The sequence below is a fragment of the Herpailurus yagouaroundi genome, unplaced genomic scaffold, assembly GCF_014898765.1.
Source record: "Herpailurus yagouaroundi ecotype Mexico unplaced genomic scaffold, PumYag 159, whole genome shotgun sequence".
Lineage (NCBI taxonomy): Eukaryota > Metazoa > Chordata > Mammalia > Carnivora > Felidae > Herpailurus > Herpailurus yagouaroundi.
This window is the reverse complement of record NW_024412400.1, coordinates 37068440-37090312: the sequence shown is the minus strand read 5'-3', so window position 1 is coordinate 37090312 and position 21873 is coordinate 37068440. Positions and strand designations below refer to the sequence as shown.

The window sequence follows — 21873 nt, the reverse complement described above, 5'->3', positions numbered from 1 at the left end:
GATTACTTCAAAATAACTTTACAAATTTTAGGGTTTTACAATAACGCTACATTTTATTTAGAATGATTTAGAACTCAAGACTCAAGAAATCTGGGTGCCTGGGTGGCTCAGTTGGTTAAGCATCTGACTCAATTTTGACTCAGGTCATAATCTCACGGTTTGTGAGATCAAGCCCCATGTTGGGCTCTGTGTTGACAGTGCAAAGCCTGCTTGGGATTCTCTCTCTCCCTCTCTCTCTGCCCACCCACCAAAATAAATCAATAAGCTTAAAAAAAAAAAAGACTCAAGGAATTACAGATCCTTTCAAAACATTCTCAGTTTCTAAGTACAGCAATTTTTGTATGTTATAAACCTCACGTTAGGATATTAAATACTGTAGTCTTCTGTACATTTTAATTTACAGTAACTTGCCTTAACTTACTACCATAAGCCTACTATATTTTATAAAATGGTTGATAATTCATGTATTTTTTTATTATACATCAAGCATCATACTAAGCCTTTATCCCTAGATCAGAGGTTCTCAATCAGAAGCAATTTTGTCCTTCACAGAACTTTGGCAATGTTTACAGACATTTTTGACTGTCAAATCTAAAAGCATCCTACCAGCGTCTAATCGGTACAGGCCAAGGATACTGCTAAACAGCCTACAGAGGCACAAGACAGCTCCTCATAATCAAGAATTATCTGACCCAATTGTTGATAGTGCTGCTGGTAAGAAACACTAAATTTAGCTATTTGTAATTTGTGTTACTAAGACACTGGCAATAGCAGCTGTTGTTAAACATTTAGGTATTTCCATAGCTAAAAATCCCATAGTTTTTTACGGGAGAAGAAAGGAAGAAAAAGATAGCTTTTCTACATTTGATGTACAAGTTAAACATTATTTTTTTAAACTGAGGGTTAACTTCTAGGAATAATATGAAATGCTATTTCCCTGATGCTATTATAATAAGAAATGTTACTATTCCCAGAGTAAAACAATCATACCTTTTTAACTGCTATAATATATCGTTCTTCTTGAAACATTTTGAAAAATTCACACATGAATGTCTCTTTGAAACTTGACTAGGAAAAAAAAACACACAGAATTCATATATGTTAAGTAGAGAACTAAGAATATAATGAACTGTATTTTTAAGCTGAGGATTAAGGCCTAAAAGGAATCAATCATGTATTTCAAGAGAGTTATAGGACTTGGAGGGGGATTTCTTTCAATAGCTATTAGATGATATGGCACTAACAGATCAATAGAGGGTTCTTACATCTGTTCACTAGACTCTCTCCTCCACTTAGATATATTAGTTTAAATGAAACTTCTTTAACAGATGACTAAGACACAACAGCTACCTAAAAGACAGCTACTGCATCTGTGTATACGTATTTTAATTTGGAAGGGAATGAGTGAGACAGAGGGATAAGGTATAATAACATTTAAAAGTGTGAATACAGGGGCGCCTGGGTGGCTTAGTCGGTTAAGCGTCTGATTCTTGATTTCAGCTCAGGTCATGATCCCAGGTGTGGAGCCTGCTTAAGAGTGTCTGTCTGTCTGTCTGTCTCTCTCTCACCCCCTCCCTCCCTCTGCCTCTCCAACTGCTCATGCATGTGCTTGCACTCTCTCTCTCTCTCTCAAACTTGAAAAAAAAAAAAAAAGCAACAACAGAAGTGTGACCACAAAGCAGAAGATGTAAAGACTTACCTTGCTTTTGGACAGACTTCCCCAGCTTCCCAATGTTTGAATGGTTTTTGAGATGAGAGTTAATGTTCTAATTGTCTGTGCATCCTAAAGAATGTAAAAGAGACACAAAACTGTTAAGTTTTTAGGAAATAGAATTTGTGTAAAAGGTAGAATAGAGTGAATAGGCTACGTTGCTTTAAAACAGTGATTCAAAAATGTTGATTCAAATCACTAATGTAGTAAAAATCTAGCTTATGATGGGCACAACTCACCAGTAGTATATATGTTGCTTTGCACAACATGGCAGGTTGGATTACCTAACAAATTGTACTCACTCTTGAAAGGTCAAGCAGGTCTACATTTTCTGCATTGGAACTTAAAATGACAGTTTCCAAATTTTCTGTACTCCACCCACCTTCTAATCCTACTCAATAACAGATATAGCTTCTACAACCAATTATTTTCATCCTGGAAGCAACGACCTAACTAAACTTAGGAAATGAGAAGTCACCTGGTTCATGTAGGATCTTAGCAGAGGATAACTACTTGGATCTGTTATCCAAGCTATTTTTTAGCCTGTCTACCAGAAAAAAGTAAATATAAGTAAAATTAATTAAACAGTTCCCTGATTAGTCCTTGTCTCCTTCCTTTTTTTTTTAACTGAAGTATAATTTACATATAGTGAAATGACCAGATTTTAAATGTACATAACCTAATGAGTTTCCACCAAACCATGTATCTGCATAACCAATTTCCTTATCACATAGAGAATATCTTTATTTTGGAGATTCAAATAAACAAGTATCTTCCATCAAAATTTACATACAGAAATGCTCTATGTTTTTGGTTACATTCCTCAATATTTTAGAATTCCCACACTGGAAATAACAGTGAATGTGAAGGATAAGAGACGACAAAGATGAAAGGCAATCTGGAAAAAATGGAGCATCTGGGATATGATCATTATATTTATGAAACAGTTACACACCTTAAAGTTATTCAGAAATATTTCAGCTAGAACATGTAAGATTCCATTATATGTATAAAAGATCCCTAAAATTTTCTGCCTTTGAAGAATATAAGATTCTTAACAATGGCTAATAAACTGAATTTGAACTGAATTTCATCAAGACTTCCCTGTTCAAAATTTTTTTTTAAGTTTATTTATTTATTTTGAGAGAGAGAGACAGATAGACAGAGAGAGAGAGAGAGCAAGAGTTGAGGAGGGGCATAGAGAGAGAGAATTCCAAGCAGGCTCCGTACCATCAGAACAGAGCCTGATGTGGGACTCGAATTCAAATCTGTGAGATCATGACCTGAGCCAAAATCAAGAGTCAGATGCTCAACCGAGCCACCCAGGTGTCCCCAAAAATTAGTGTTTTAAAAAAATTATTCAGGGGTGCCTGGGTGGCTCAGTTGGTTGCGTCTGACTCTTGATTTTGGCTCAGGTCATGATCCTAGGGTCATGGGACTGAGCCCTGCATCAGGCTCTGTGCTGAGTGTGGAGCCTGCTTGGGATTCTCTTTCTCTCTCCCCACCCCCGGCCCCAACTCACACTCTCTTAAAAAAGAAAAAAAAAGAGTATTCATTCGTGTATATGTATACAAACGTACACGCTTAAATTTGTGTATATCTTTAAGCCACAGGTGTAAAAACTACATTTACCTATTTTTTAATCTTCTGCAATCTGATTTTCTTGTACTCTACTAAAACTGGCTTCTCAAAATTCGAAGAACTTCTAAATGTAAATCCAACAACCTTTAACTGGTTCCCCTCCCCAACCACTCTGTAACTTTCAATACTGGTCTTGACAATTCCATCACCCTGAGGTCCCTGGGATTACTCCTTGCTCTCAACTTCTGTAGTATGAATTGTCTAAACTACTTACCTTGGTACTAATTAAGTACTAGTTTAGATTATATACCTTATGTATTTGCCCTATTCTCCTAATTAGAACGCAAGTTCTTAAGAAGAGGGATAAGTTTACATTTAAAAGCAAACTAAATAAAGTTACATGACACAGTATGAACCAGTCCTTCTAGCACACTCATTGGAAAAGTGACCTAAAATACAAAGTTTGTGGTTTGAAGGACTTTATTGCAACATCTGTTACAGAAATATGCAAATCCAAGTCTGAATACAAGGGAGGGTCACAAGCTCAGAGGTAGGAGTTCTGTTTATACCCAGAATGCCGCTGCTAAACTTTTTGTGGCCCAGAATTCTGCACAGCTTTAGTAACAAGGCCGGAGAAAGGACACTCCTGTGAATGAAAGGACACTGACCCACTCTCTGCTGCAGCTACTCACAGCCTGTTTGTCCTTTGGCAAGAAAGGGTGTGCTGCTGCAACAGCAGCAAGGTTCTACTCAGTTCTCAGAGTTAAATGAGTGGGCAATGTCATGCAACTGTGAACAGGAAGGGTGGCCTTCAAAGCCCAGTTTAACTCTAAAACCCCTGTGCCTTCCCTACCCTGTATTAGTGAAGTTTTCTAAGGGCAGAGAGTGTCTTCCTCATCACCACATCATCAGCGTTGAGCACCAGTGTGTGCTACATTATAGGTGTTAGAACACCTTAAGTGCCCTTACGGCAGGAAAGAAGAGGGGTGAGCTCAAAGACTGGGAAGACTGAAGGAGACGACAGCATTCCAGTCTAATTCAGTTCAAATTGAGTGAGATCAAATCCTATTTCATCAGCTGTGTGACCATGGAGAAATTACTCAATTGCAATTTTCTTTTTTTTTTTAATTTTTTTTTTCAACATTTATTTATTTTTGCAACAGAGAGAGACAGAGCATGAACGGGGGAGGGGCAGAGAGAGAGGGAGACACAGAATCGGAAACAGGCTCCAGGCCCTGAGCCATCAGCCCAGAGCCTGACGCGGGGCTCGAACTCATGGACCGCGAGATCGTGACCTGGTTGAAGTCGGACGCTTAACCGACTGCGCCACCCAGGTGCCCCTGCAATTTTCTTATCTGTCAATGGGGATGATAATAGAATTGACCTTACAGGGAGGACTAAGTAAGTTAAAACACAAAGTACTTAGAAGAAGGCCTAGTACAAAGCCCTAAGTAAATGTTGGCTATGACTCTTACTTGCTACACAAATTAGCAATGAAAGCAATTAGATAAGATTATAAAATAGTTAGAACATAAAGGGTTAAAATCAATCAGCAAAAATATTCTGCATAACAAAGAAACAAACAGCAAAAATAGGAGTTTAAAAATGTTAACACATAGATCTACACGTGTGGAGCCTGAAAAGTACACATTCAGATATAAATAAATAGGATTTCAGAATGTTTTTAAAGTTTTAAATCTCATATATTTATAATATCAGGTGGATAAAAAGTAAAAATGTGGAGATACCAAACAAATTATATTCCAAAGTTTCTACACCTTTCAGAAATAAATCTCTTCAAATTTCTGTGAGATTTAAAAATACCTTTAAGATTAAACCTGTAACTCATGGAAAACAAACAAACAACCAACCCTACTACTATGGAAATTTACACACACACACACACACACACACACACACACACACACACACAATAGCAAATATAATGGTAAATATAATGGATCTTCTCTGCAACTATCATCAAGCTTCAACAACTATCCACATTTTATTACTTTTGTATAATATCTTTTTAATAACAAAAAATAGAATTTTTAGCCTTCTCTGAAAGGCTGAAATGGCTAAGAAAAATGCCAAGTAAATTTAAGTACCAGTTACAAGAAAGCCAAGTGAAACTGGCTTGTTATTTTATCTTTTTTAAATAAAAATAAATAAAAATGGAATAAAGCTTTGAGAAGAACAACACTTACTGGATGATGAGGTCGCAAATGAAAAGTATGAGGTGATACTACGGCTACAGCAAAGAAACGAAGAAATACAAAGCTGCTCACTGCAGAATACTGAACATGAGGGTCATCTGCAGGAAAAAAAATGGTGAAATGTCATGCACAAAAACACTGAATTAAAAAACAAAGATGACAAAGTAAAAAATATTGAAAAAAACATAAACTAAATAGGAGATCAATACAATTTGTCTAGTGGGGATTGAGTTGATGAAATGGTACTAATGATTATGACTAAATTAAAGTAATGATTATGACTAAATTAAACCTCTGGCTAAAAAAATCTGAAAGGAACAATAAAAAATAATTAATAAAATGAAAGGCAAAGCTACCAGGTCTTCAGAAATATTTTACTTTGGAAAATACCTCTTTGCTCATCTGCAAGAAGAGACTCCTGAAATTGCAACAATAAAAGTGGTCTCTAGCACTACCTAGTGGTTGTACTGAAACCCTTAAGACTAGGATACATTATTTTCAGTTCTAGGATATTGTTTCAATTTTCCCTCAAAAGTCTTGATAACATCAAAGATGATGCAATAAAAACAACTAAGTGAAAATCTTTACTTTAAAAAAGGTATCAATATTCCATATAAAAATGAAGATGAACTGAAGACCATTTTTGTTTTTTGTCATTTCACCTACAGCTTTTGTTTCAGACTGGAGTCAACACTTAACCTGACAGTGAGATGACAGATGCAAGTGGTGAGGGGGGAGAAGGTCTGTATTTGGTTTAACTCTTGTAAGTCACTCAACAGGTAATCATGGGCAAGTCATTTAACCTGTGCTTCTTTAGTAATTGCTGTACATTCATTGTCTCCTCCCTGACTTTCCACTCACCTTCCTAAGGTAACAGAAGAACAAATGGGAAAATATGAAATGTTTCCTAACAACAAAACTATCACTACTGTAGTCTACTGAGAATATGAAAACATATGAACATTTAAGCCAACAAATAGAATAGAAGACACATTTGCATTTATAAAAAGCCATAAAATGTGTTTTAGATCATTTCTGTAATCATAATTAAACATACTTTAAGGCCAAGATCAGTGGGTGGTGTAGAGTACAATGACAATTGTATGCTTTGTATTCTTTGGAATAAGCCAGACTCAGGTTGGAGACCCTTCTTTCTGCTGGCCATGTCTTGGACCTTGGGCAAGTTACATAACTTTTCTAAACCTCAGTTTCATTACTTACCTAAGGGGAGCAGTACCTATGAGTGAGTGTGAGCGTGAGAACAGGAGATCACACATACGGTGGTTGTGAGCATGAGAGTAGGAGACAATGCATATGGTAGTGTAGGCATGAGAGTAGGACTGTGTGTGTTCACAAAATAAACACTCATTGTGTTTGTCATGATTTAACTCACTATTTAAAAGTATAATTTCAGTGAGCATCTTGCCATATGTTTAATGTCTCTGCTCCCCTTATTTGTGTTGTAAAAACTAGATTTAGTATACTTACTTGAAGTTGATTATGTCTTTAGTAGAATTAGCAAAGACATCAAGGGCTGAATTTATACATGTTAGTTAGACAATTCAGTCCTACAACTTTACCACTAGGTAAATTTAGTGGAAGGACAGATAACTGTATACACTGTGTGTGCACATACATACACATACACTTGAAAGAACATGGTAAAAATAGCAAAATTTCTTCAGATGGTTACAGAAATACGCTTATACTCTCATATGGCTGGGTAAGACTAATAATTTAAGTAGCTACCTTACCTCCTCTCCCCTTCCCCTATTACAGGCATATCTGGAAAAACAGCTATAGCAAAGTTATTTACTTATCAGACATGCATAAAAGTAGAATAACTCCAAATATTGACAATCAGAGATAGCAACGTTTCTAAACAAAGCCTTGACATAGCCGCTTTTGCGAAATTAAAGCATGTGTTGATTAGCATATGTATCTCAAAATTCTATGTCTATTACAACAGAGATGTTTCTAATGTCTCCAGACATTTCTGTAAAATTGTCCTACCACCAAAACCTTAGCATTCGCAAACTGTCAAATCTAGTCACAGTTGTATTGAACTAAAAATTCTCATTATTTAAATGCACACAAGTGACAAAAGTAGCTGGTACAAATTACAAAGGTGTTTTTGTTTATTACATTTAACAATCTCGTAAGTACCCAGTATAAATGTTTATTATGTTACAGTTCTAAATGTTTGCCTTTCTTAAAAATAATGGTGATTTTTTATTTGTTCTTTGTATAAAGTTGTCATTATATTGAAATAAAACAATTTGTTTTGAGACTGTAAGGAAATTAAAGTAGATGTTTCATTAAAAAGCTGTATTTATTTTGAAAAGACTGTACCTATAAACCTTAAACATTGTACATAAGCCAAATCCACAGTAAATCTACACAAAAATATCCAATACAGAAAAAGAAATGGCATGTTTTAGTAAAACAAGGCACTTACTAGGAAATCGCTGAGTAGCCATTTGCCTTAGGGAATAAAAGGTATCACACATTACAGTGGGGCAGCTCATACTTGATTTTACAATCGTACTGAATAACTTGTCTACATAGTAGCGCAGATTCTCCTGTAGGATTTAACAAGGGAAACATCAGGATTTTAACCTTTAAACATTTTCCACAGCCTTTACGGAAAACAATGCAGTGAAAATGAGATTTGGCAGCTACTATCTAGTATTCTAAAGTTCTGCTTCCCTTCTCTAAACTCACTTAGTTAAAGGACAATTTACATCCTGACTTCATTTAACAAATGAGATGGAGACTAGCTAAATATAACTGGTGAATGTATGGAAGAAACTTCACAAGAAGCAACAGAGAATAAAATGATCTGAAGAGAAATCAGGGAAATAACTCAGATATGCAGGCACATGGACACTGTGGCAATTTTATCTACTGCAGAGAAAACTTGTGACTCTCACATCATTGTTTTCCCAGAGACAACGAAAATGCTGATTGACCAAGTCATTGTGCCACTTAGCCTGATCAGTCTGACCCCAAAGGAATGGCTAGAATGGAGGCTGCAACCAGATACAGCCTTACTCCACTACTGTTCCCAGAGCCAAAGAGAAGATAATCAAGAACAAAAATAAAGTGAATCCTAATGAGGAAATAACAATATTCTAAAAACGAGACATGGAAAATGCTGCTAATGGTATGAGCATTAAGTAAAGAATAAGAAGCACTACATCCTTCAGAGAGCATTATGGAAGATCACATATGGGAGAAGGCCCATTTTAATGTAGTCATAAAGGTAACAAGGACTTACCTTATTGTTTTCTACATTATCTCCCTCTTTCAATTTAATAGGATCAATTTCACAGGATTTTGAGGATTCACATATCTGGAAAACCGATTAATTTTTCATTTAATTGCTCTTTTCCAAATAATTTTGCAGAGTGAAAAGAACTATTCTTTTTCTGATAATACAATTGTAAAAAGTTAAAATTAAAACAAAGTTTATAACCCCCATCCAGAGATAATGTGTACAATACTCCGAAAGAACTGTTAAAACGTATTTCTCATGTATCTGAAACTAGCTAAAAACAGAAATCCAGTAACAACCATTATGTAGATTATATTCAATGTGCCCTTCAAGTAAAAATCCACTGATGGAAAGGTAAATCATTTATCCTGCTTCTGAAGTGTTCACCCTTATTCTTTCAGTAATACATGAACGGGTGTATCATTCCTGTCACTAGGTTACTTCATGAAGGGGACACTATTTCATAAGGCCACACAGACTATTATTATCAGAGGTATATTCGGTACCTCATCTAGAATAGGTTTTAATGTTACTTTCAGGTAGTGCCCTCCCACTATTTTCATCATCTCATCCAGACATCGAGTAGCCAAGGAATTTCCTCTAAAAATTGTATTCGCATCTCTGAAATACAAACAGAAATAAGGTGAAACCAAGTGCAGTAAACAAAGGCTAGGAAACCAATAATATGAGATATGTGACTCTGGTTATACATACAATTTTAGTAATTTTTATCATCCATTTAAAAGCTTGTTGCCATTAGGATTTTCAAACTTACCCAAACTACTCACCAAAAATATTAAGTTAAAAAAAAAAAAAGGCAAACTATATTTATGAACTACAAAAGTAGAGTATGTGTGTGTGTGTGTGTGTGTAAGACAGTACTATGACAGGAAGGGGAAGTGACCTGACTGCTTTTCATACCTGTGTATATAAGGGCGATACATAACGGGTGAAGGGAAAAAATAACCCTGGAATTTTATTTGTGACATGTGAATCATTACAGGCAGCAGCAAAGATTAGTAACAGGAAATTTCAGTACTGAATAAAAAAAAAAATCCTTCATTAACTGTCAATGTTGCTGTTGGTGGATGCCATTTGCTAACTTGAACTGCCTTTTATTTCTTGCTAAGCAGTTCCTTTCAGACTCCTATCCAGTGAGGGTGGTCAATACAAAAGAACTCAAATTACAAAAACAATTTGGCAAACTCGGATCCAATTTTAACAAACATAATTAACATTTGAATATAACTCTTACTGTGTATCCTTCAAGTCTAATTCAGCCACTGCAGTGGCAAAAGGAACAAGTTTATCGTGATGCAGCAGCAGTCGGACAAGGGGCAAAACAGCGTCATTTTTATCTCGACAAATTTCACCCAAAATGTAAGCAGCTGAGGCAGATATCGGCTAGAATATAGAAAGGCAGAAAACAAGCACAAAATCAAGGAAATATGACTAAATGTTCAATCACTAGCCTGTAAAAGCAACTCAAGCATATTCATTGACTATTACTGTTGCATAGAATATTTAATTTTTTAAACTTTTCTCAGAGATGAAATTTTAAGCACTTACTGGAATCACAGGACTGTGGTTCAGATAAATGTATATACTGACTATTTTAATAAAACTTGATACTGTGAAATCTTTTCCTAATTACTTACAGAATTACTTTAGCCTTTTCATATTAAATTATACACTTAAGATTTTTAAAGTACCTGAACATCTGGTGACTTTAGCAGCAAAGTTTTCAAAGGACCATAGTACTCTGAAGGAAGTACGTAGTCTTCTGTATAACATATATTTAATCTAAGAGACCCCAGATCATCAGTTTTAGATGACTTGTTTCCATTGTCTCTTGGTTGTAGCAAGTACCTAAAGTAAAAACACAATCAATTCCATGAGATGAGAATGAGCATCTAAGTCAGTGAGGTAAACAAACAGCCAAGCTATAAAAAGCCTAAACCAAAAAAGTGAACTTAGTACTTAAGTTCACTTAAGGTTAGGACACTTTATAAGTAGTCAACTACCCATCTTCAGGGGTTTAATACTGGTTGTATATTGAAATGGAAGGCTTTATATAGATTTTTATCTGGGAAACAAAAAGTACAGGCAATATAAAAATTAAGATCTCAAAAGCACTGAATGAAAGTTTGATTAGTTTGCAGATTTAGGAAAAGATGATAAAAAGTAAAACATTTAAAATCCAATGCATAATCAAAAATAACAACTGAATTTAAGAAATACACATTTAGCTGAAATAGGTAAGACATACGACAAGAAGGCATAAATGATCTTGTTTTAAAGTAAATCTTATAGGGGCACCTGGGTGGCTCAGTCAGTTGAGTGTCCGACTTCAGCTCAGGTCATGATCTCACGGATTGTGAGTTCAAGCCCCGCATCAGACTCTGCTGACAGCTCAGAGCCTGGAGCCTACTTCTGATTGTCTCCCTGTCTCTCTGCCCCTCCGACTCGCTCTCGCTCTCTCGCTCTCAAAAAAAAAAAAACAAAAAACAAAAAACCCACACACAAAGTAAATCTTATATATGTAAAAATTTGAACTTATTTTTTATATTATTAAAGGAGTAACAGTGTAACTACACTGAAAATATTTTTATCTGCAGAAATCAGATTTACATGATTTTTTTTCAGGTAAGTAGAAGGCAAAAAATATATATGTAAATATATATGCAAAAACAGAGACAGCTTTAAAGTTTTCCAAGGAAAGAGAACTATTTAGAAATCAAGAGAAATAGAGCGCCTGGGTGGCTTAGTCGGTTAAGCATCTGACTCCTGGTTGGAGCTCAGGTCATGATCTCATGGTTTGTGGGTTCGAGCCCCATGTCAGGCTCCATGCTGATAGTGTGGAGCCTGCTTGGATTTGTCTCTCTCCCTCTCTCTGACCCTCTCCTGCTCACATTCTCTCTCTCTCAAAATAAATATAAATAAACTTAAAAAAAAAAAAAGGAATCAAGAGAAGTTTGTAGGACCAAAATCATAAAACTGTTAGTTATTTTTAAAGACTTTTTATCATGGAAATTTCAAAATACATACAAAAGTAAAGAAGGTAACATATACTGAACCTCCCATGTACCCATCAGCTGGCTTTAGTTATATCACCAATTCAAGGCTATTCTTGTTTCAGCCATACCTCTCTCTACTCCTCCCTATCCCATTCCTGTCTCATTTTAAAACAATTTCTAGGCATCTTATAATTTTATTTATAAATATTTCAATATATATCACTATACATAACTTTAAAAAACCATCATTATATAGTAAGTGTTCAAACTCTCCTAACCTTTATCATAAACAGTTTTCTACAGTTTGTTCAAATCCAAGGTCCATAGACTGTAACTTAAGTTTAATCTGTTAAACTTGACACTTAAGTTTAATCTATAGATTCCCTCTACCCCCTAAGAAATTGGGTAGTTAGAATTTTCCACATTTGGGATTATGCTAAATCTAACTCCATCTCCATGATGTCACTAACATGTTCTTTGTCCTCTCTGTACTTCCTGTATAATGGCAGTTAGATCTAGAGGCTTGGTTAGATTCAGATTTGATATTCTGGCAAGAACATTTCACTGATTGTATAGCGTTGTATAGTTCTACCAAAAGGCACTAACGTCTGCTGCTCCTTTTGTGATGTTAGCAGTCATTAATGAGCGCTGCCTAGAGTCAGATTGCAAAGTGATAGTTTTAGAATTCTATCATTCCTCCTTTGCCTACTACCTGGAATGCTTTTTATAAAGGTCTGTCAGTAATTTTGGTATTTACTTTTGGTGATATTTAGATATTTATCATCTATGGCCTTCCCATAGTTAGATACACTAACTTGTTTAAAAACAGAAGGTAGCAAGGGTTTAATAGAATATTCATTAGTTCTGAGAAAGATATAATTAAAGACATAAATGGGAACCAGAGAACCAAGCAAGCAAAATTTATAAGATGAGGGGATGATAATAAAGGGAGAAGAAATTATACAGAAATTATATCACTACCCACAAAAGAGGAATCTCTATCTCAAAAGACCAGCCTTTAGAATTTCTACTCTCCCATTTGAGAAATAATGACTTAAAGATTTGTCTGAGAAAATAACTGCAAATAAGCGGGTTAGCAAAAGTGACCCAGAAGTACCTCTACGGAAAAGTCTAGTTGGTTGATCACCCAACATTTTGACAAGGGCATTACTTTGGTCAATTTCCACAATCCAGTATATGTTTTGTAGACCTGTAAATTCAGATACCTTGCTTTATTTAAATTTAACTTGAACTCCAATGATGAGCACAGAGACTGACATATTTAAAGCAGAAAGCCAATTTCTAAGTTTAAGAAAAGAAATACAAAAGTCAAGCAGCAAAAATACCTGTACTTTTTATTGCAACCAATATATTTTCTTATGCAAATGTTCATTCACAAAAGTAGGGAGAAGACTGATAATATTAATAATGAATACCCTCGACTCACCTCATTTATCACTTGTCTTCAACAATTATCACCATCTCCCATCTGCAACTAATATACTTTTTTATATCTATTAATACAATTTTTAGTCAATTTGCCTAACCCATTTTTTACCTTTTGGTAAGCTATTTGGAAAGCCATGTTATCAGAAGGTACTATGATGAGTACAGGGATACAACAGAGAGATTGAAATAGTCTTAATATCTCAGCTAAGACAGTAGTTTTGCTAAGGAAATAGTAATACTTCTAGAACAGAATCTCCATCCCCCTTGACTGTACTTAAATGGGCAGTACCTACCCATGTTTGCCTCTTTGAAATCCTTTCTTATTGTTCTAAAATTCCCCTTCTATTTTAACTAGTGTTTTTCATGTGTAGTAGAAAAAAATTACCTGTGCTACACTTACAACTTGGTTCTGCCTCCCTAAGATTGTATCTACCCATCTTAAATCTTAAACAATGTCCCCATATTCAGTCTCTTTTATATGTTGAATCACTGAGAGGAAAATTACTGTACCAATTTTACAGTCATAAAAAGGTTTTGCACACGTTAATTCTCTGACATGGAGGGGACTGGTGAATTGAGATTGAACCAGACAGCCTCTAAGGTTCTCTTTATAACATTCCAAACAATGGAATACTGGTGTGAAAACAAAGGATGCAGACAGAAACTCTGTAAGTACTGCTGTGGAGGAATGGTGACGACAACAGCAATCACTGTAATGAGGAGAGCATGAGCTACACCCACGGCCACAGCACTCGTAGCTTGCTTCATTTATGAAGATGAGTGCATTTCATCCTCTAACAACTCTGGGAGGCAGGTACTATTTGTAAAATCCCCTTTATAGCCAGAGAAAGCAAAGCCAAGGTGGTGGAATAACTTGCCCAAGTTATGACAGAGGTGGGATTTGAACCAAGGCAATACATTTCCAGAGTCCATACTCTTCACCACTACCAGGGGTCTACGAATATTTACTGACATTCTACTAAACTGCTAGGTGAGGAAAGCAAGGTGCAGAGCAGGATACAGTATGTACCCATTTGTGTAAAGAAGGGGACAAAGGATATATATGTATTGGGTTGTATTTCATAAAATATTTCCAGAAACTCAAAACCGTGACTGCCTCGAAAATGTGGAAATGATTAGCTGAGGGACGGGCACAAGGCACAGATTTTTACCTTTTGAACTGTGAAGCATGTGAGTAATTACTGATTCAAAAAAAATCAAGTAAAATTCTATTATCTACAAGGTTAAAGTTGAAACTAGCTACTATCAACACTAACAAGCTACTCACATCTGACAGAAGTTTCAGAATAAAGAACACACATCATCACCAAGGAACTGAAAGGTCAAGATATGAATGGGGAATGATTGAATCAGGCTGTAATTTGAAAATAAAACTAAACTGGAACCATTATAATCAGTTTTCAAGAAAAACTACAATAGACAAATACTAACTGGAAATTATGTGAAAAAGGAAAGCAATTTGAAACTTTTCAAATGATAGGATTACATTATTGGTAATTATTCTCTTTCCTACTACCAAGATTAGAAAGAATATGCCTGAAATCCTAAAGGTAAATAAAGCTTTTCCTGTGTTTTCATGCAGTTACCATCAATCCCACAAGGGGATGCCAGAGCTCTACCAATGACAAAGGAGCCTAAGAGTTTAATTTCTAATTTAAAAAGAAATGGCATTCACATTTTTATATTTCCTTCTATCTGTGGAAGTATAAATGAATTGGCAGATGTTTCTATTTCACGCTATATAAATTTTAGCACTTACACTTTCGGCAGGTAACTTAAAAATATTTTAAAATACTATTGGCAAAAAAAAAAAAAATCTATTGGAATAAAACTAATTTCTGTTAGTGTTCTTTACAACCTGCCAAAGTAGTTGGACAAAGTTTTGCCAAACTTAGAGGGCCTGTCTGGAAACCGTCTTACTTAAAATACAGGCTGGGTAGCACATTTCAGGTCCACTTTGAGAGGTCCTGGGCAGCATAACAACTCACTTTTTATTTTGTACCAAGTAGCATACCATAAAATTTTAAAGACTTGACAAACTGAGTGTAGACATTTTCATTTTAAAATGCATGCTACTTTATGGAAGGTGAAAGAAGACATGGGATGTGGGGTGGGTGATGTGACAGGCCTCAAACGCTATTCGTCAATTTTCAAAGTGAGTAAGTTTAACCACCCCCCAACACCACTGTGGATACATTTTAGAAATCATACAAAATGCCACCAGAAAGACCCACACATCTTAGATATGTATTAGCAAGAGGCAAAAATAAAGTAAAAATTTTACGAGTCTAAAAATCCATCTATAAGGGATAACTGCTTGAGGACAACAGAGTTCAAAGGGAAGAATGTCTGACAGTCCATATGGAGAGGCAGGCTCTTTTAAACACAAATGAGACTGATGCCAACAGTAACAAACACCTAACCACTCAGTTTCAACTCCTCTTCAGGCACTGAAACGGAGTTCTAAACAGTGAGTCTTAGAGGCAAATGAGAAAGGTCTGCTCTCTTATGCTCAGTAGAAACCCAAGTCTAGCATGAGGGTTACTGGCCAACCTACTGGAAGAGGGCAGGAACAGGCATGTTTGTAAGTACTGTAGACAGAAAAAAATGAAAGTTTCACATCGATTCTCCTAAGGAAGCTAACATCAGTTTAATGTGTGAACATGAAGTTCCATCTACCATCAGTTTAATGTCACTGTAACAGACATAATGAAAATAATACTGTAACCATGGTTGAGCCACCAGAGCATCTGAAAAAAGCGTTCACTGAATCAGCTTAACATCTGGACCCTAGACATTTAGAAAATAATAGCAGGGCCATCCATAGTGCATTTCAGTGGGGTGTGGTAAAGGAAAATCACTGGTAAGATCCCATAAACAGCTGATTCTCTACCATAAACCCTTTGCTTTCAAACATCCACAGTTCCCACGACCATTAATAAAGCTTCTGTACTGCAGATGCTGATCTGTGACCGAGCATCATCTCACGTGGGCAACTCTCATGTTTTAAATGATTTCCAGTTTCTCCTTAGAGTTAAGATTTAGTTTTTGAACAGAACAAAATTCCTAGACAATTCAGTTCTTGTATCTGAGTATTAGAAGTCAAGTCATAAAGCCATCAATGTACTTCTATTTCCGCAAAAATAAATAACCAAATCAATTAAAGTTAATGACTCCTGGCTTATTCCACAAATTTAACAATATGCTTATTGTAAGCATTTATTTGCATATACAGTGTATTAAAGGTGATGACCTACTATGGAGTTCACTAGAATGTGTCTTCTTACCAGGCTTGATGAGAGGAATCATTTCTTAACACATTCACAGGAACCTTAATCTCCCCTAGGAAAATATCCTGGACCAGGTTTCCATTGTTCCACAAGTCGATCCTGAAAATTTTAAACTGGCTTTATTTTTTGCAAACAATGTTTAAGAGAATGCACACCACCAGGTAGCTTCAAATTACTTTGGTTGTATTATAGCATTAATTTTACATGCTTTAAGAGTAAGAGATGTTAGCATTGTCATATACCTCACTATCTAAACTAAGAAAACAAAATATTGCAGTAGCTTTTATTGATAAGCACAGAAAGTAAACCACTTTAAATGGTCTAAAAGAAAGCACTTATGTTTCTTAGTTTCAAAGTCTAGGCTTCATTTTAACCTGTGGCAGGGGGAACTAGAGTTACTTTCTTGAATTTGAGAAAAGAAACCAACACAAGACTATAGTTTCTTTCTCAACTGGAACCAGTTAATATGAAAACATATGTGATTTAGAAAAATACATTACCTGATCATTCCAAACATGTGTCTAATGCACCCTTTACCACACTGTTAACACCACACCTAAACATGCACTTATCGAACTTTCCCCTCCCAAACAGCATATACTTAAGACCTAAATAACACAAACTTCAAACACATGCACCTGTTGAATTATCTTACAAGACTTCTTACCTCACTGAAATTTCTGTTAGACAGCAGATATGTTAAGAAGAATAAAAAAATTATTTCTAAATTGGCTAATATATAATTACTTTTCTATATACTCTTTGCATCCATTATGCTATGATTTAGAATTTTAAAGAACAATTATATTTGTGAAAATTAAAAATAAAATAAACTAGGTGAAAACTAGGTCATCTTTGGTTTTAAATAAATACACCTTGACTATTTCTGCAAAGCAATCAGATTTTGAGAAGATAATATGAATTTAAATTAGAGTTTCATCAACTTGCTAAAGAGAATTCTATTAAGCTTGGTTCGCCTTTTTCAATTAAATTTAGGATTTTCTTCTGGCACCAAAAAAAGCAATTCTGTAAAACTCCAAGACATATACCTAATTTCTAGCTTTTCGATGTCCTCCTCTTCTACCTGGAATTGGGACTTTCTGGTATAACTACTGGATCTTGTTACCTGCAAACAAAGTATTTTAGTTGATAAAAAAGTTTGAAAATTTCTTCCTACATGAACTTCAAAAACTATCATCCCTAAAATGTTCTATTTTATTTATTATAAACAGAGGAAAATGCGTAGGTAATAGTTTATCCAAAAGCTAAAGACAAAACCAGCTATGGAAGTAGCAGGGAAATGAGAATGAGACAGTATAAAAATATCAAAAGCAATCTTTCCTCCAAGCCCCCCCCCCCCCTTATCCACTCAATATACAGCAACATTAGGTTCTCTGGCTCACATGCAATCTGTTGGTGACTCAAAGAGAAAAACTGTTCTATTTTGGTGAAGCTGCGCATACCAAGAGCTGTTTGAAGACTGTCCCACATTTCTCAAGATACCAACTCTATCCTTACGCTTCCATCTCACATTTTTACTGAAAATATCAAGGCCACTGGCAGGCACTTCTTCAGCTACTGTCCACCTGAACAGGTCCGTTCTCATGTAGGTCTTTCTACTTGATAAGTTTTTTCATTGCTTCTGAACAAAAGATGAGATGAGCCTCCTCTTTTCTAAGACTACTCCACCCACACACGATATACAGTAAGCATTCAATCTATTTTAATTACAGCTTTCTTCGCCAGCTTATTCACCTCACTTAAGTCTAAGAAAAATTCTCCACTTAAATTACGGTTTTCCTATCTCCTTCCTTTCACAGACCTGTATCTCAAAACTGCAATCCACCCTTACAGAGCTGCCACTTCCTCACACCCACTCACTACAGTAACTCCTTATAATCTGGCTTCCTCACAGCTCACCCTCCCTAAACCCCTCTTTTGATCACCAAGTCTGATGGTGAATTCATAGCTCTCATCTTCCTTGACCCCTCTACCTACCTGAACACCTGAGTACAACTGTGCGTCCTTTTCCAGAAACACTCTTTTCTTTGAGTTTACCCAGGCACTCTCCCCTGGCAACCTCCTGATCTCTTTGCTTCTTCCTCTGGGACCTCTTCTTCCTCAGAACCTATAAATGTGGGTTTTCTCCAAGGTTTTATCTTTTATTTTGCTCTAAGAGCTGCAAAGTGTTATACAGTCTACAAGGCGCTTTCACATCCATTATCTTCTTTGTTCATCAGAATGTCCTGCTCTGAAGCAGGATTTATCTGAAGCTAGATTTATTATCCTCATCTTGAAAATGAGGAAGCTAAAGGGACCAATTAAGAGATGTGCTCAAGGCTGAATACCTAGTAAGTGGCAGAACTGAGCCTCCTTGCTCTTTTCCTATATTGTATATCTCTATTCTCTTGGTTTCCTTGACTCTCTGCAAGCAAATCTTGAGTCTTTATCTACAGTCATCACCCATCTTAAATTTCAGTCATGAACTGCCTACTGGAGGGTTTTCATGTCAGACCTCATGTTCGTTATGTCTCAAACCAAACCACTTATGCTTTCCTTTCTTTTTTTCCTCTTATTTCAGATTTGAAACCATTAGGACATCTGACTGCTCCCTTTGTTTTTTCTTCTATAACCCATTTGTTATCTTGCCCTTTGCAGTTTCTTTCTCATCTGTCCCTTCCTTTGTTTTTCCTTATTACTCTCTTGGATCAGACTCCCATTGTCCTTTTTTTTTTTAATTGTTTTTTATTTAACAAAATTATAACAATTTCTTGATCTCTGTTCTCAGACATATGACCCACAGATCATGGTTAATTCTTCCCAAAACACTGCATTACTCCTATCATTTCCAGGCTCAAAACATTTTCAATGGCTACTATGTAAGCACCTCCGTCAGGTACTCAAGGCCTTTCACACTTGGTCCTACTCTAGCTTTTAAGTTTTGTTCCAATTATTCTCTTTCAGAACGCTCCAGTTAAATCACTACTTGCTATTCTGTGGACTAACTTTCTGCTTTTCTCTATGTCTCTGCTCAAAATGTTCTTTCTAATACTCCTCTGCTCTGACTTAACTGGAGCAGAACTTACCTGACCTCTTCAATATCTACTGCATTTTACTGCTCTGTGTAGGCATGCATGTGTGTGCTTTGTGTCTCTTACTTTAGCTCGAGGACAGAGATTGAATCTTTATGATCAACTCAACAACGGGGCCTTTTGAATGAATGTTCTAGGCCTCACAGGTTTGTCTGGATGGAGCAAGCAAGTTAGACCTTGCCTTTCCAAGGGCCATCTGCTTGCTGCAAGCTGCCCCATGTTTTCTGCAGGCTAGCTGTAAAAGTCATTGATAAATGTAGAACCACCAAAGTCCTTAGCCAGGAAATGGAAAAGTGTCACACTGGTAGATTTTTTTTTGTTTTTCTTTCTCCCTTCCCCCCAACCCCACAATTCATCTTATTTCAATTCTGGCGTTTTCTTTAACCTATGTTTCTTTATTAAAGTACAGTCATCAGGAATGGCAACATGTGCCCTCACCCCACGTTGAAATATTAAGAAAACATTAAGAAAACACACACACAAAAGAGGAAAAAGCACACAATGTAACTTTTTTCCAAATCTTCCCTACATGTTAATCTCACTTGCAACATGTTGTATGGTTGGAACATGATCTTTTAGAAATCAGAGGTTGACTTTTTTTTCCCAATAGTTTTCTAATGATATGAAAAATGATTTAACAAATGCTCCACAGTAAAGAACTCCAAAGCACTGTATTTTGGGGCAACTTCAAGGCAGCTGAAGATCTCTATGAAAATAAGCATGTGTCCATAGAGGGAACTAGCTAAAAAGAACTTAATAATAAGGACTTAATCATATAGCACTTTATGGTTTCAAAGCATTCTCACATGTAGGCCTCCTAAAAATTCTATCAGGTAGGGTGGCTGGTGTTTTCCCTCACAAAATTATCCTTTCACACGATAAATTTGAATTTCAGATTTAGTGATTTATTCCAAGTCAACTGTGACTAGAACTCCAACCAAGTGATATCATACTTACTTTACTACTGATTTTCATACAGTGCTCCGCACAAGAGTCTGGTGCCCACTGTGTGTCAGGTGGGGGCTGGATAAGATAGGGAGGGTGTTTGGAGGAGGGTGTGATATTGAGGATGACTAGGGAGTAGGTGTGGCCCTAGTCCTCCTGTCCCCAGATCAGTCACAGCTCTACCTTTATTTGTTTTATATATTGGGCCTCCATCATATTACATCATGATTCTACTGCTTTCGGAATAGAAAGGCTTAGTTGTATTAGTTGATTAAATGATTACTATGGCTATAGTTTAAAAAAAAGAAGTAAGCCAGCATTCAATATTAAATATTCAATGTTAACATTTATATAAAACAAAAAGTTACCTCAAAATAAAAGATTTCATTAAACTGCGGATTGCTTGTTTTCTTCTTTACTTTTGTCTTCTTTTGGTCATTCCTGTTCCAATGTGGTAGAGTTTTACCTTGTAGAACTTAATAGTACACAATTATAAAACATGCTATTTCCAACCAGGGAGCCTGACCTCCATTTAGCTGTTAAGATGACTCAGGGAAAACTATACTTTTAAATGTTACTTGGAGAAAAATTTTGAGGTATCTTTAAAGACTCAAAGAATATACAAGTTTGTATATCCAGATATGACAAGATTGTATTATTCTTTCTATGGCTATACTAGACTGACTGACAAGCTTACTTTATAGAAGAAACTTAGAATGGTAGAAGGAAGACAATGAGATTCAGACTACCTTTATGCTGAAAAATACTCAAGAAACACAAAAAGCATACTAAACTCAGTTTACTTCTTGGGGCTCAGCTACAAAGTGGCTTTTTAGAAAACCTTTTATTTGAAAAAATTAGAGAAGGTTGAAAAGAAATGTACAGAGAAGTCCTATGCAGTCTTTCCCTAGCCTCTCCCAATGTTAACATCTTATACAATAATAGTACAATATCAATACCAATAATTACTTTTAAAACCAAATTCATATGCCAGTTTCCATTTGTATGTTGCTAAATGATTATACTAAAGAATGTGTCTTCAGCTACAGATTATGAGCAAAAACAAAAAACAGCTCTACTAGGTTAAACATTTTTAGCATACACACACAAAATTCAGTCCCTCTGATAGCATGCATGTTAAAGGATTGAGTATCTGCTTTCAAATTTAAAACCATCTATAGCAATAATAGCACACTGTTGTTTAAGCACCCAGTAAGTACTAGGCAAGGTGCTAGGTACTTTATAGACATATATATATATATATATATATATAT

General features: G+C 35.8%; 1 protein-coding gene across 1 annotated transcript in view; it reads right to left on the bottom strand.

The window, feature by feature from the left end:
• The window catches only part of RASA2 (RAS p21 protein activator 2), a 95559-nt gene that overhangs the window by 29023 nt on the left and 44663 nt on the right, over positions 1-21873 (bottom strand). The window contains exons 6-16 of the mRNA XM_040480354.1: positions 20968-21040; positions 17612-17688; positions 16560-16661; positions 10498-10654; positions 10041-10189; positions 9292-9406; positions 8789-8863; positions 7967-8090; positions 5500-5606; positions 1700-1783; positions 991-1068 (exon numbers count right to left, since the gene is read on the bottom strand). Coding sequence (XP_040336288.1) covers positions 991-1068; positions 1700-1783; positions 5500-5606; positions 7967-8090; positions 8789-8863; positions 9292-9406; positions 10041-10189; positions 10498-10654; positions 16560-16661; positions 17612-17688; positions 20968-21040 — 1141 coding nt within the window. The remainder of the gene's footprint in view (positions 1-990; positions 1069-1699; positions 1784-5499; positions 5607-7966; positions 8091-8788; positions 8864-9291; positions 9407-10040; positions 10190-10497; positions 10655-16559; positions 16662-17611; positions 17689-20967; positions 21041-21873) is intronic.